Source organism: Lygodium microphyllum, chromosome 19 (assembly GCF_053477565.2).
Source record: "Lygodium microphyllum isolate KBCC chromosome 19, Lygodium_microphyllum_v1.1.10, whole genome shotgun sequence".
Classification (NCBI taxonomy): Eukaryota; Viridiplantae; Streptophyta; class Polypodiopsida; order Schizaeales; family Lygodiaceae; genus Lygodium; species Lygodium microphyllum.
The window spans coordinates 29,280,467-29,293,116 of NC_141153.1; the positions used below are offsets into that span (position 1 = coordinate 29,280,467).

The following is a 12,650-nucleotide window of genomic DNA, read 5'->3' on the forward strand; positions in this document are numbered from 1 at the left end:
TTGAGTTTCTTGACAATGATGCTGATCCTATTGAGTGATGATCAAGTCAAAAGTAGCCCTTGATGTCAGTTTATTCTTCATCTCTTGTTGACAATGATGATGAGGACCAAATAAGTGTTGTGATGGCTATTGAAACATGGGAATCACTTCATTGCTGCCATGAGAAGAAGTCCTACCTCCAATATTTTTGACCTCTTGTGGCCTAATTGGCTAAATATCCAACTATGGAGGGAACCACTCATGATGTTGTTGTTGTAAAGAGCGAGACCTAAGATTGGGCCTTGAGACATGTGAATCCCATTGGAAAGACATGGTAAGTGCATAAAGCCCACGACATCTACCCATGCAAGCCACCTAATTATGCACACTCCCTCTTGTTTTGAAATCATCCCAACTTCCTAGCTACTTAGCATCATCTACAGGCTATCGACTTCACTCCGGCCCCTACATCTTTCTATATGCCATTGCCTGGTATGAAGATATAGTTGTCCAATAATGAACAATTAGTAGGGATGGCAAAAAAGAGGAGCTTAGAGAGAGAGAGAGAGATATATATATATATATATATATATATATATATATATATATATATATATATATATATATATATATATATATATATATATATATACATGATGTAGCTTGATCATTCCAAATCGCCGAAAAAATATATTATCAAGGCTTGTTGTAAGAAGAAGCCTTTAGAAATCTGAGGGAATTTTTCTTCTTCTTCTTCTTCTAATGATGAAAAAAGAGGAGCAAAGAGAGGCCTCGAGTGAGGGTAGATGGGAAGGTGTTGTGTAGGGAGGCGATGTTGCAGTAGCCACAACAGTGGCAACGAGCTTTGGCTTCGATCTCAAAGACAACGAGAAGCAACATCTTGCATTTATGTCCTTGCAGCTACATGCATTCATGCACACACCACATTGTGCAAATGCCCAACTTGGAGAAATAGCTGCCTTCAATCAGGCACTTTGTGACAGATGGCTAGGAGTAGAGCTGCCTTCAATCGGCAACTTATAGCGATATATTGCTAGGAATTTTCTTCACTACAACCAATCACCTCACGTAACATCATTTGGACCCACCCTACCACATGTTAAAGAGCTTTTTCTTTAAATAAAGCCTCTTTCACCTTTGAATTTTCCAAAAAAATTGGATTGTTTTCTCTGATCTTTGTTATGTGAGTCCCCCACAAGGGTGGTCATGGGCATGGTGATGACAAAGATAATAATTTTGGTATGAAGGGGGCGCACAAGGAAGGGGAAGTTACCTGTCATTATGCTGGCCCCCTAGACCGCCGTGCATCAGAAATACAAAAGCATTCTGGTAGTTTTGAAAAAATTGAGGGGTATTTAGGGAATTTTCACCCTAATTTTTCGTCGCGATAGACTTCCCGGGTTGAAATTCGACCCGTTCTGTAGAAATTCTCTTTCTCCTTGGTGATTATCTGGTTGTTATTTGCAGGTTTAATGGAGTCTGCAGGGGGTGAGAGTGCGGCGTATATTGGCAATCGGTTAACAGGCATAATCAGCCGTTTAGAGGGTTGGTGTGACCATAGATGTAAGAAGGCAAGTAATTTCCTGATTCTGGTCGATTGCATCTTCTTCTTCTTCTAATTGGACATCACAGCTTGCCTCCCCTTCATCTGTCGACTCTAGAACTGAAACTTTCTCCTTGTCAGCCAGAGATTCGTCTGGTCGTACAAGGTTGCTTCAGAAATCTCAGCTGCAGCATGTGCAAAAATGAAGTTACTAATGCATTCGGAATCCCTGTTCGTCGATTTACAACCTGGTTTCAGCAGCTCTTTATTGGAGGGATGGCACACGATGTTCAGAGATCAGATCGTGGATGTCTCAATCCCTTTGGGGTTGATTGGAGCCAAACAATCTCAAGCAGCTTATGCGCTATATATGTCAGGACTTCTGTTGAAAATTCTCGTCAAATTTCTCCTCAATTTGAGATTCAACGCAGGTTCAATGGAAAAAAGGTATGACAGGTGAGGTTGCGACATGGGAACTCTCAGATATTGGGTTCGGCAGCAGTTGATCTCTGGTGTAGCTGCAAGTAACGGCTAAATCCAGATAATGGATGGATCTTAAGCCTTCAGTGATTTAGCATCAGTGAATTGAGTGTTGTTGGATATAAGTGCAGATGAGTGTTAGGAATGTCGTGAGTGGAGATGAGTGGATGGAATGTGTTCTCTGAATCTGGTCCATTTGGTGTGCATCGACACAATGCCTTTGTTGAATTGATTAAATGGATGAGGCTTTACAGCATGCAAGACTTCTGCACCAGCTTGGTAAGCTGCTAACTCGAGACACGGCTTATCAGCTTCTTGAGCAATGCACAAAGAAGAAAGATTTAGAAGCTTGCAGGCATGCACATACCCTTATGATTTGCAGTGGACTTACCTCTCTTGCGATCTTAGGGGACCATGTAATTCGCCTCCTTGGTACGTGTGGCAATCTGTTTGAAGTAAACTTAGTGTTCAACATGGTTGCAGAACCAAGTGCTCACACGTGGCAAGCAATTATCTCTGCATATGCCAAACATGAGAAATTTACAGAAGCTTGTTTCCTGTTTCAGAAAATGCAAGAAGAGGGCATAGAGCCTACCAATGCTGTTCTTTTAAGCATTTTGAAAGTATGCAGCCATGGCCAAGTCATAGGGTCTGGTAGGCTCATACACAGCCAAATAGCCAAATGTGGAATAGAGTCAGACCTTGTTGTTTCGAGTGCTCTTGTCGACATGTATGCCAAATCTGGAGATGTGGAGGAGGCACGGAAAGTTTTTGATGATTTGCAGCACAAAGATGTAATATTGTGGAATACAATGATTGCTGCATATGTGCAGCATGGGGATGGTCAATCAGCTCTGCAAATTTTTGAGAAAATGCAAGAAGAAACAAAACCACAGAAAGCAACCTTTTCAAGTGTCTTGAAAGCATGTGGTATTACAAAGGACTTGAAGAAGGGGAGGGAGATACTCAGTCAGATAAATAGTTGTGGTTTTGTGTCTGATGTAGTTGTTGGGTCTGCCGTTATTGATATGTATGTCAGATGTGGAAGCTTGGAGGAGGCACATGAAGCATTCATGACGATGCCCACCCGTAATCTCATTTCTTGGAATATAATGATCACTGCATATGCTCAAGAGGGTCACATTGATTCTGCTTTTAGCTTTTTCTTGAGAATGCAACTCAGTGGTGAGGAGCCAGATAGAGTTACACTCTTGGGTATATTAAAAGCATGTAGTGTCTCGGATTCTGTTGATCAAGGTAGATTGATACATAGCTACATAACTAGACGTGGATTAAAGTTGGATGTATTAGGGACTTCCCTAATTGACTTCTATTCTGGTTTTGGCAAAGTAGAGGATGCACGTAGCTTGTTTGATAGTATGCCAAATCACAGTGTGGCATGTTGGGGAGCGATAATTGAGGGGTATCTGGAGCAAGGAGATGGACTGTCTGCTCTTGAACTTTTTTTGAGAATGCAGAGTGATAATATTGAGATGGACAAGGCCATCCTTCTAAGCATTCTAAAAGCATGTGGGATTTCAGGAGCAAGCTCACAGGGCATGCTATTACATGATCAGGTGATCAGGTGTGGCCTGGAATCAGATGTGCTTTTTGGGACTACACTCATCGACATGTATGCTAAATGTGGGAGTTTGAATGAAGCTCTTAGGGTTTTTATGAATTTTCAAGGAAGAGATGTGGTATCATGGGGTGCATTGGTTGCAGCATATGCTCAGCGTGGCCATCTTCAATCAGCAAGGCAATGCTTGGAAGCATTGCAAAGACAAGGTTTGATACCAGATACTGGAATATACACCAACATGCTTACTGCCTGCAGTCATGCATGTGAAGTAGAAGGGGGCCTTTACTGCTTTGAGAACATGAAAAAAAATGGCATTTCTCCAGGTATTGAACATTATAACAGTATGATTGTACTTCTTAGCCATGCAGGATACTTGAGCGAGGCAGGAGATCTGATTCAAAGCTTACCTATCTCACCTTACACCACTGGGTGGACAACTCTGCTGGCTGCATGCAGGATACATGGTAACTTGGAGCTAGGAAGAAAATTTTTTGACCATGTTATTGAGTTGGACCCAAGTGTAGCTTCTGGTTATATGCTTATGTCTAACATGTACACTGATTCTCACATGTGGGAAGATGCTGGTAAACTTCAAGTTCTGAGAAAATGTGCTAGTGCATGGAAGAAGCCAGGGGGTGCCTGCATTGAGGTGAATGAGAAGACACACAGTTTCTTGGTTGATAGCCTAAACCATTCTCAAAGTGATAATGTCTTCAAGAAACTTAAGGGCCTACAATCATCGATCAAACAAGAAGGATATGTACCAGATAGTGCTTTTCTAGTAACCGATGTGGCTGACTGTGACAATGATGAATTTGTGGGAAAACAAACTGTAGCACTGTAGTTGTAGATACAAAATCATAAGGTAATGAAGGATCCCATCTATTCTTCTCTTGGGATACTTTGTCATGGCCTAGAATCATCACCAGGAGATGCCTCTAGATTATTATTCCAAGACTCCCCTCTCATCACACTTTCATTGAGGTCCTACTAGCACCCATGTTTACGATAGGGGCTAGGATACCATATGAGAATTCAGGTGGTGGAAGCTCCTTCTCTCCTTGGAAGGTCACCTATTCTGCTTTATCCGCACCACTCAAAAGGTTTCTCCAAAATGCTTTGACAATTTAGTGTTACATCCAGAAGCTTGATGGCTGATTCGGGTCTTCCTCCGAATCAACTTTGCTCCTGAGCACACTTAGAAAAACAGAGAGAGGGTCATGTTGAAAGAGGGTACTTGTCAGAACATTGCATGGGGTCCCAATTCACACTTTCCCCCCAGGAGTATTTTCTGTGGCAGGGAACTTGAACAGAAACTCAAACAACAGCCAAATCAGTGGTAATACACAAGCTCACAAAAAGCCGGCTGGGAGAATGCAGGCAACAGGGGCTGTGAGGGCTGTGTTAGAGCTGGGTGCCAGTGCAGGTTGCAAAACGCAACAGCTTGTGAGGGAATTGTTGACTGCATAGCTGAGAGGGAAGCACAAGAAAATGGTGAAAGAACTATGTGCTACAATGGCACGAGGATTTCAACAATCCAAGTGAAGTAAGAACTGGCTGAGATGCAGCATCAGGGAATGGGCAGAGCACAAAGCTGCACTTCATCAGGCTGGATGAAACCAGGATTGCATGCATGAACAGGCAGCTGCTGACCTTGGAACTTAGGTACACCCTTGGGACTGACACAATCAACTGTTGTGGGCTAGATTTGGGATTGTCTATTTATAGACTCACTTGTCTACCACTGGACTTCCATTCCAGTTTATATGTATACTAAATTAAGGTTGTAAATGACCTTTAATAACTCTCAACTTTGGACCCCCACTCAATAAGGCTAACTCTGAGGCATCTTAAAACTCAACCGAGTAGCAAGGGACTGACTAATTGCTTGGTGGCTCAAGGTGGCATCTGGCCTAGCAATGGAATTGTGCTGATATGTGTCTAGGTTAGCGTAGATCTATTAAAGTTGTGGCATTCTTGTTTGTCTTGTTAGTTCTGGGTGGTCCAATTGTCAATGGACACATTTGTTGTCCCCTCCCATTTAGCTTTGTTTTTGTTTTTGTTTTTGTTTTTTGAGCCGGGTGCCTAAGCAGACTCAGGCGGAACCCTGTGCCACCAGCTTATGATTTCGCTACTTCCTTTAGAACCAAAGTTCTTGGAAGACTCCTCTCCATGAGTGGAGCGTGGGTAGGCACCTAGCACCCCGGTGCAGGGGTCCAGGTAGTGCTGGACTCTCACCAGCTAAAACCGCCGATCCCGGCGGGTTCCCTCAAAGGGATGCCATACCCCAAGGTTGGGCGTTGGCTCAAGGTGGTGTCCTGTCGCACTCAAGCAAACACTGCCTCCTGACAGCATTCGCTTGCTTGAGCGAGGCGGTGCCGTCATTGGTATGAGTACGAGCTTGTGCACAAGATCGCAAAGGGAAGATATTGTCATCTCCCTACCCGCGAAGGGTAGGAATTACGAATATAATGCTCCCAAGTAGCTCAGCATCGCCTCGTCGAGGAATGCTGCCACGAGGCGATGCCCCGGGACCACATTCCTCGAGTGCGGACGAGTGCTCACCTAGTTGGGCAAACACACCCCGCCGATCTCCCCACCAAGGAGTAACGTAGCTTCATCCTCTAAGGTACACCCTCAGGACAAAAGGTCGCGAGTTTCACTTATAATACCCGAAATGTGCCTGTCGCGTTCATCGGTCAACGCAGGACAGGAAAGCAGGATGTGTGCATAAGAGGTTCATGCTTTGCAAGAGCTGCATAGAGGGCAGGTTTGCTGATGGGAATGTCGATAGCTATCCGCCATCTTCACCCCTCCAACCTGTGCTAGACACAGAAACCTTTCCTCCGAGGCCTTGACGTTTTCGAAAAGGTTAGTGCGAAAGAGGTAATTCCTTGAGCATTCGAACTTGTTCTCATTATAGGAGGCCAGTCTCACACACTCGTGTTGTCGTTCCCATTTCTTCCAGACGTGATATCTTACAGCAAGTAGAGGTGCTTCAGGGACGTACTTCTCTAGCCAACGCACGGTCCTGGAAGCCCAGGTCCATTTGTGGACTCTTTTAGTACATGACGGAGGTTTCGAGAGCTCTCAGATCCACGCCCTAACCCCTGGGTACTTTTTAAAGGCACGTGCACGTTGCCCGCTGCAAAATGCTGGAATGGGAGGATACTGAATTCCTTATGCAGGGTGGCTGCCTCGACAGCTGTCGATTTAGCCCCTTTACCCAAGATCCACTTCATCCCCGTGACAGCCATTTTCTCCAACGGCTGAAGGAGTGTCTGACGATGCCCTCCCATAATTTCGGCACCGTACGTCAAGACCGGAAGCACGCACGCCTTGAAGACATTGAGTCTAGTCCACATGGGGGTCGAGTGGGAAGAGAGGAACGCCTAATAAGCATGAAGAGTCTTACGTCCCTTCTCGATCCTCTCCCGAATTACTGTTTCAATCGAGAACTCACTATCAAGCACGATCCCCAAATAGGTGTATCTCTCACAGACTTCGATCCGTTCTGCCCCCAAATGGAGTGGTCGATCCCTCAGAGCTTGCAAGTCGCCAAAGAAGACCATGGCGTTACACTTTGATAGGCCAAAACTCATTCCCCACTTGGTAGCCTACTCATTCAACCGGTTCAATGCTTCTTGCAGCTCCTCGGCGGACTCTGCAAGGAGGATCAAATCATCTGCAAAAAGCAGCCCCTGAATTTTCTCATGAAGCCCAGGAATGCTAACTCCGAATCTGTCACCCTCGTTTATGATATCATTGATAAATATGTTAAAGAGGGTGGGGGACCTGGGGCATCCTTGGCGTACTCCTCGCTTCACTGAAATGGCTTCGGACAGGAGGTCCCCTACCCTCACCCTTATCTTTGAAGCTTGGTACAGCCCCTCTTTGAACCGTATGCAACGCCCTTCCACTCCGCAAGCTTGCAGTTTGCAGAACAAGGCTTGGTGCGGCACTGTGTTGTATGCCTTTTTGAAATCGATGAAGGCAACGTAAGTGGGTTTACCCTCCACACGACGCCTCTTCACAATCTCTTGGAGGCATGCAACTTGTCCTATACACTCCTCGTGCTCCCGAAATCCGGCTTGTGCTTTGAGGAAGAACTTGCAGTTCTCTAAGGCCTTAAAGACCCTAGATACCACAATAGAGGTTAGCACCTTGAGCAGCAACTGGTTGTACGGTGTCCATAAAATCCTCCATACGAGGTGGCATTTAGATGGTGAGTAATGTCACTGTGAAGCTTCACCTACTTGGACAATGAAGGATGTATTCCATGTCTCATTACCTCGAGCTGCCACCCAAGGAGATCTCACATGAACACTAACTAGAGATGCACACGTGTGACTTGATGAGCTGTCCCCCGTAGCTGTTACTATTGCCACTCCTCCCTTGTTGCTTGTGAACTCTACATCTCCCGCTGTTGCTTGCCCAGCCCTTCATTTGCCTCCCCTAACCTGCGGCCTCCTTGTGTCCAACCAACTCCGGGCCATCGCTTGTAACGAAGTGCTTAGTAAGCATTTAGGCATGTACTTTGAGATATATTATATTTAATAAATACTGTAGTGCTACAATGGCCATAAAAGATATAATACACTCATTTTTCCATTTTTACAACAGCAATACATTGAATAATCTCTTTATCTTTCACCTTTTTCAAGCTTTCATGGCTTCCTTTGTCTCTCTCTCTCTCTCTCCCCCCCCTCTTTCTCTATTGCCTCTTGTTGCAGTCTCTCTCTGGTGCACTCACATTCTCTCTCCTCAAGCTCATTTCCTTACAAGTTATATCAAAGCTGTCTTTGATCCATTTCTTCCACATTTGTTTCGTTTTCATATCTCATTCTCAGCTTTGATCCAAGAAAATCCAAAAACAGCATTGGACAATTCCAATTGATATTACATTTGATGGCTGGAGGATCTTCTATGGATGGTAGAAGACAACTTGTGGAGCTATTTGGGGTAGAGAGGAACAACTATGGCAGAGGATGGACAAGTTTAGGAGGTTGTGATCCATTTGGAGCCATTTTTGGTAGTCAATTAGACAAAAGAAGGTTCATTGGACTTAAAAGGGATTTTAGTTGTTTACTTTTCAAATTGGCTACTTCTCTAGCCCTTCCTTAAGCTTCCATGGAGTCTTTCAGCTTCTCTCTCCACTATTCATTCACTGGCATAAAGGGACCACAGGAGAGCATTCTAGGCTTCATTTGCAAGTAGAGTACCACTTTGAAGAGGATTTGATCAAGCTCTACACCAGGCAAACCGGTGCATTTTGCGATGCATTTTTTGCCAAATATATTACTCCATCTCTCTCATTGCCAGCCGTTAATTATCCTAGACTTATTGCTCCACTTCAGGTACCAATAGGCACTCTATTAAACACAATCAATCACCTATTTATCTTATTAGCATTTTCTCTCTTGAAACCCATAATACAGCAACCATAGATTCTTACAATAAAGCTTCAAGTTCTTCCAAGAAGGCTTCATTTCTGAGTCAAATGGCTTCTCTAATCAAGTATCTTGAAGGAGGCTTCAAGACACAAATGGGCGTATAGTTGGTGATTATGGACATTCACCCAACCACAAGGAAGCGGAGCCTTAGACTATGATAATGCAAGGTTGCAATGCTTGCACCACCTACTCTCTTTCCTATGGCTTAGCACTTCACATGACACAAGCAAACCACTCCATCAACCTGTTATTGTGTTACATGCAAATAGGTAAGGCATCACTGTTGTGAGAAGGAGCCATTTAGATCATTAACATCAAAACTGCTGTGCATCAGAGAGAATGTGATTATTAACATGTAGATTAGGGCTGGTGCAGAATGCATGCAATCTTTGTATTCAATGTGAAGTGCTGATTCAATATATGCCTTCATCGAACCTGTTTAAGTGCTATCATAAGGTTGAAAACTGCATTTAGCTTAGTGCAATATCCTCTAAAAGTATAAAAATGAATATTTTCTAGGAGCGTAAAGGAAATGAAACATCTGGGACTTTGGGCCTTGTGTCTGCAAAAGCAAGGATCTTAACCTCAAAATAAGTCACATGCTTTGCTTTTCAGGCATAGGCCATGTATTGGACTATCATATCCATAGTGCCAGCAGACAAAAGTACCTAACATGGAGCACAAAGGTACGAATTTCAGAGAGACGAGGGCTTCCATGTTGTGCGGTTTTTCTTGCATCAGCTGTGCTGCTCGACTCACACTGAAAAGTCAAAGGGATATTTTGTTTGCTACAGCATAGCCATAAGAACAAAAGCCCACAGTGAACTCTAAAGTTTCGACAAATAAACATTGGACTTTAGGCATTGAAAAATCCTCTTAGTACACCTGCAAAGATGGTTCTCTATTAGTTGATATTGATAATCTTTAGTATTACCGGGGCCATTTCACGGTCCATGAAACTCCTTACCTTCATCAATCTTTCTTATTCCTGATTGTGAAGAACTGCTTACAAGTACCTCATCCTCTGTCAAAGAATCCTCAGACAAATTCAGGTCCTTCAATTTTTTTCTGACCCTACGTGCATTGTCCCACTTCCCAGCAGCAGTGTAAACATTCAATAAGCAGAGAAAAGGTGCAGGATTTTCTGGATTCAATTTACTACTGCATTCGGCAATCTGGCATGCCCAATCAATATCTGCATGCAATCTGCAAGCACTCAGAAGGCTTGACCATGAAGACAGACTGGGTCGATGCACACTGTGAATTAATGCCTCAGCCTCATCCAGCTGTCCAGATCTTCCAAGAAGATCAAGAATACAGTTGAGATGTTGTACTGTGGGTGTCGTCTTACAACCATTGGTCATAAAATGAAACCACTGAAGCCCTTCTTCTACAAATCCACTATGGCTACAGGCAGAAAAGATGCTATGAAATGTGGAATCATTTGGGACAATACGATCTGCAAGCATGTACTGGACAAGTTCAAGAGCTACATCGCTCTGCCCATGTTGAGCATATGCTGCTATCATGGTGTTCCAAGTTACAAGGTTTCGCTTTGGCATCTCGTTAAATGCTTGGTGAACATTTTCCAGGCTGCCGCATTTAGCATACATGTTGATAACTGCAGTACTTGTGACGACGTTTGAACAAGCGGGACAGCTTAGAACAAGGCTATGTAGTCGTTTGCCTTCATTCAATGACCCCCGGCTAACACAAGAAGAAAGCATGCTTACATAAGAGATACCATCTGGCATAATACATTCGAGTTTCATCTGATAAAACAGTTGAAGTGCCTTGTCATTCCATTCATGTTGCACAAAAAATTCGATAATAGTGTTCCAAGTTACGACATCCCGTTCTGGCATTGCAAGAAACACAGAGCATGCTGAATCCAGGGCTCCACACTTTCCATACATGTTAATGAGGGAATTACCAAGCATAACATCCAGCTGCAAGACATTGTACAGGATTCGGACATGTATTTTCTTGCCTTCCGTCAGATTTGCCTGTCTTATACAACAAGGAAGCAGTATATTAAAGGTGACCTCAGTTGGAACCATGCCTTCCTCCTCCATTCCATGGAACAGGCGAAAGGCCTTCTCCTCCTGAGCAAGGTTCAAATAAACTGTAAGCATCACATTCCAGGAAACTGCATTTTTCACCGGGAGGCATGCAAAGACCTGTTCTGCATCATGCAGGCTTCCCAATTTTCCATAAAAGTTCAGAAGGGCAGTACCGACAATAACATCAGCATCAAGCCCTTGATGCAGGGCTGAAACATGGACCGATCTGCCACCTGGTAAGGCCGTGGGGGCAGGAGGATTGCTGCCAAGGGCTGAAAGCATGCTGACAAAGGTGACCTCATCAGGCAAAAATCCTTCATACTGCATCTGATGATACAGTGGCAGGGCATGCAGGGGCAGCCCATTCATGACATAAGCTCCAATAAGCAGATTCCAAGTGAAGACATTCCTCTTGGCCATTCTATTGAACACAGAGACTGCGTCATCCATGGCTGCGCAGAGGCCATACATCTCCACAAGGAGGTTGTACAGGAACACTTGCTCTGTTTGTCCAGATTTGAGCATGAGGATATGGACGCGCCTGCCCTGACAGAGGGCCTTGAGTTGGCCACATTTCCTCAACAGGGAAGTGTAGGTCGGGGTTTCCGGGGGGCTGGGGGTTTGGGCAGACCGTTCGGTTGCCGAATACTGCAAAAATTCTTGCAGAGGCTGCGGGGCTACAGGCCATCGCCTCAGCTTGCTGCCCATCCATGTCCCGTATTTTGGCTAGGAATCTGCTTATGTTGACTCTCTGCCTAAGAGATTGCAATCGGTCAAGGAATTTTTATAGGCTGGAGTCGAGATAAGCCGACTCTCTAAAACCATATTAAAACTACTCAAAATGGGAATATACGTGACACCCCCAAAAATTAATCATAAAAGAGAAGGTAGGAGCTCTCTACATAAGAGGAGATTTTCCACTAACCCTTTTATTGTAAAATAAATTTAGATCAATAGAAGCAAGGTAATGAATTGTTTGTATACATAGAGAATTAAACAAAAAAGAACACATGAACTCAAAAATAATAAACTCGATAAATGGAATCCATAGTGTGTACAACAACCACATGGACTATGGGCAACCAACCAAGTGCTTCCAAACTCTCGCTCTATGCATGTATGAATGATGATGACAAGGGGGAGAGGTGACCTATAAATAGGAATAACTAAGGGAAATTAATGATTGCGTCGGTCAACCATAAATGACGATCAACCAAGCTGAAAATGGAACACCTATTCAAAATGAAATGCACCCACATAGCTTGCCAACAATGAATGGTATGTATTGTGCTAACACCTTCTCTCAAATCATGGGTAATAAGTATAATAACATATACAATGATGAAAAGCTCACAATAGTACATACAACAAAGTAACATTGATTCTTCTTCCTTTTCCTCTTCTTCTTCTTCTTCTTCTTCTACATGTCACCCCTCTCTAAAGTAGCCAAGGCTCTCCAATGAGAGCCAAAAGAATAAGACAATCCTTGCCAAATGAGTTTTCGGTGGAGTGGATTGCATGTCATGAAG

The 12,650-nt window shown here is 43.8% G+C and overlaps 2 protein-coding genes across 5 annotated transcripts; one reads left to right on the forward strand and one right to left on the reverse strand.

Moving 5' to 3' along the window:
* The first annotated feature begins 1,276 nt into the window (after nucleotides 1–1,276).
* Nucleotides 1,277–5,585, forward strand: LOC148019693 (pentatricopeptide repeat-containing protein At5g27110-like). 4 transcript variants are annotated; one of them, XM_087699829.1, is made up of 3 exons: nucleotides 1,277–1,329; nucleotides 1,468–1,575; nucleotides 1,689–5,585. In XM_087699829.1, exon 3 carries the CDS (start codon nucleotides 2,260–2,262, stop codon nucleotides 4,447–4,449), a length of 2,190 nt encoding a protein of 729 aa, XP_087555955.1. In that variant the 5' UTR covers nucleotides 1,277–1,329; nucleotides 1,468–1,575; nucleotides 1,689–2,259; the 3' UTR covers nucleotides 4,450–5,585. The 4 variants fall into 4 exon arrangements, with proteins under 4 accessions (XP_087555955.1, XP_087555954.1, XP_087555953.1 ...); XM_087699827.1 differs by having other exon boundaries at nucleotides 1,278–1,329; nucleotides 1,468–1,571; XM_087699828.1 differs by having other exon boundaries at nucleotides 1,468–5,585.
* A 2,682-nt stretch (nucleotides 5,586–8,267) lies between these two features.
* Nucleotides 8,268–11,914, reverse strand: LOC148019694 (pentatricopeptide repeat-containing protein At1g06140, mitochondrial-like). Its single transcript, XM_087699830.1, has one exon. It carries the CDS (start codon nucleotides 11,827–11,829, stop codon nucleotides 10,003–10,005), a length of 1,827 nt encoding a protein of 608 aa, XP_087555956.1. The 5' UTR covers nucleotides 11,830–11,914; the 3' UTR covers nucleotides 8,268–10,002.
* Between the last annotated feature and the right edge of the window lie 736 nt (nucleotides 11,915–12,650).

Coding starts and splice junctions, on each gene's coding strand:
- LOC148019693 (XM_087699828.1), top strand. CDS start 2,260: ATGGATGAGGCTTTACAGCATGCAAGACTTCTGCACCAGCTTGGTAAG.
- LOC148019694 (XM_087699830.1), bottom strand. CDS start 11,829: ATGGGCAGCAAGCTGAGGCGATGGCCTGTAGCCCCGCAGCCTCTGCAA.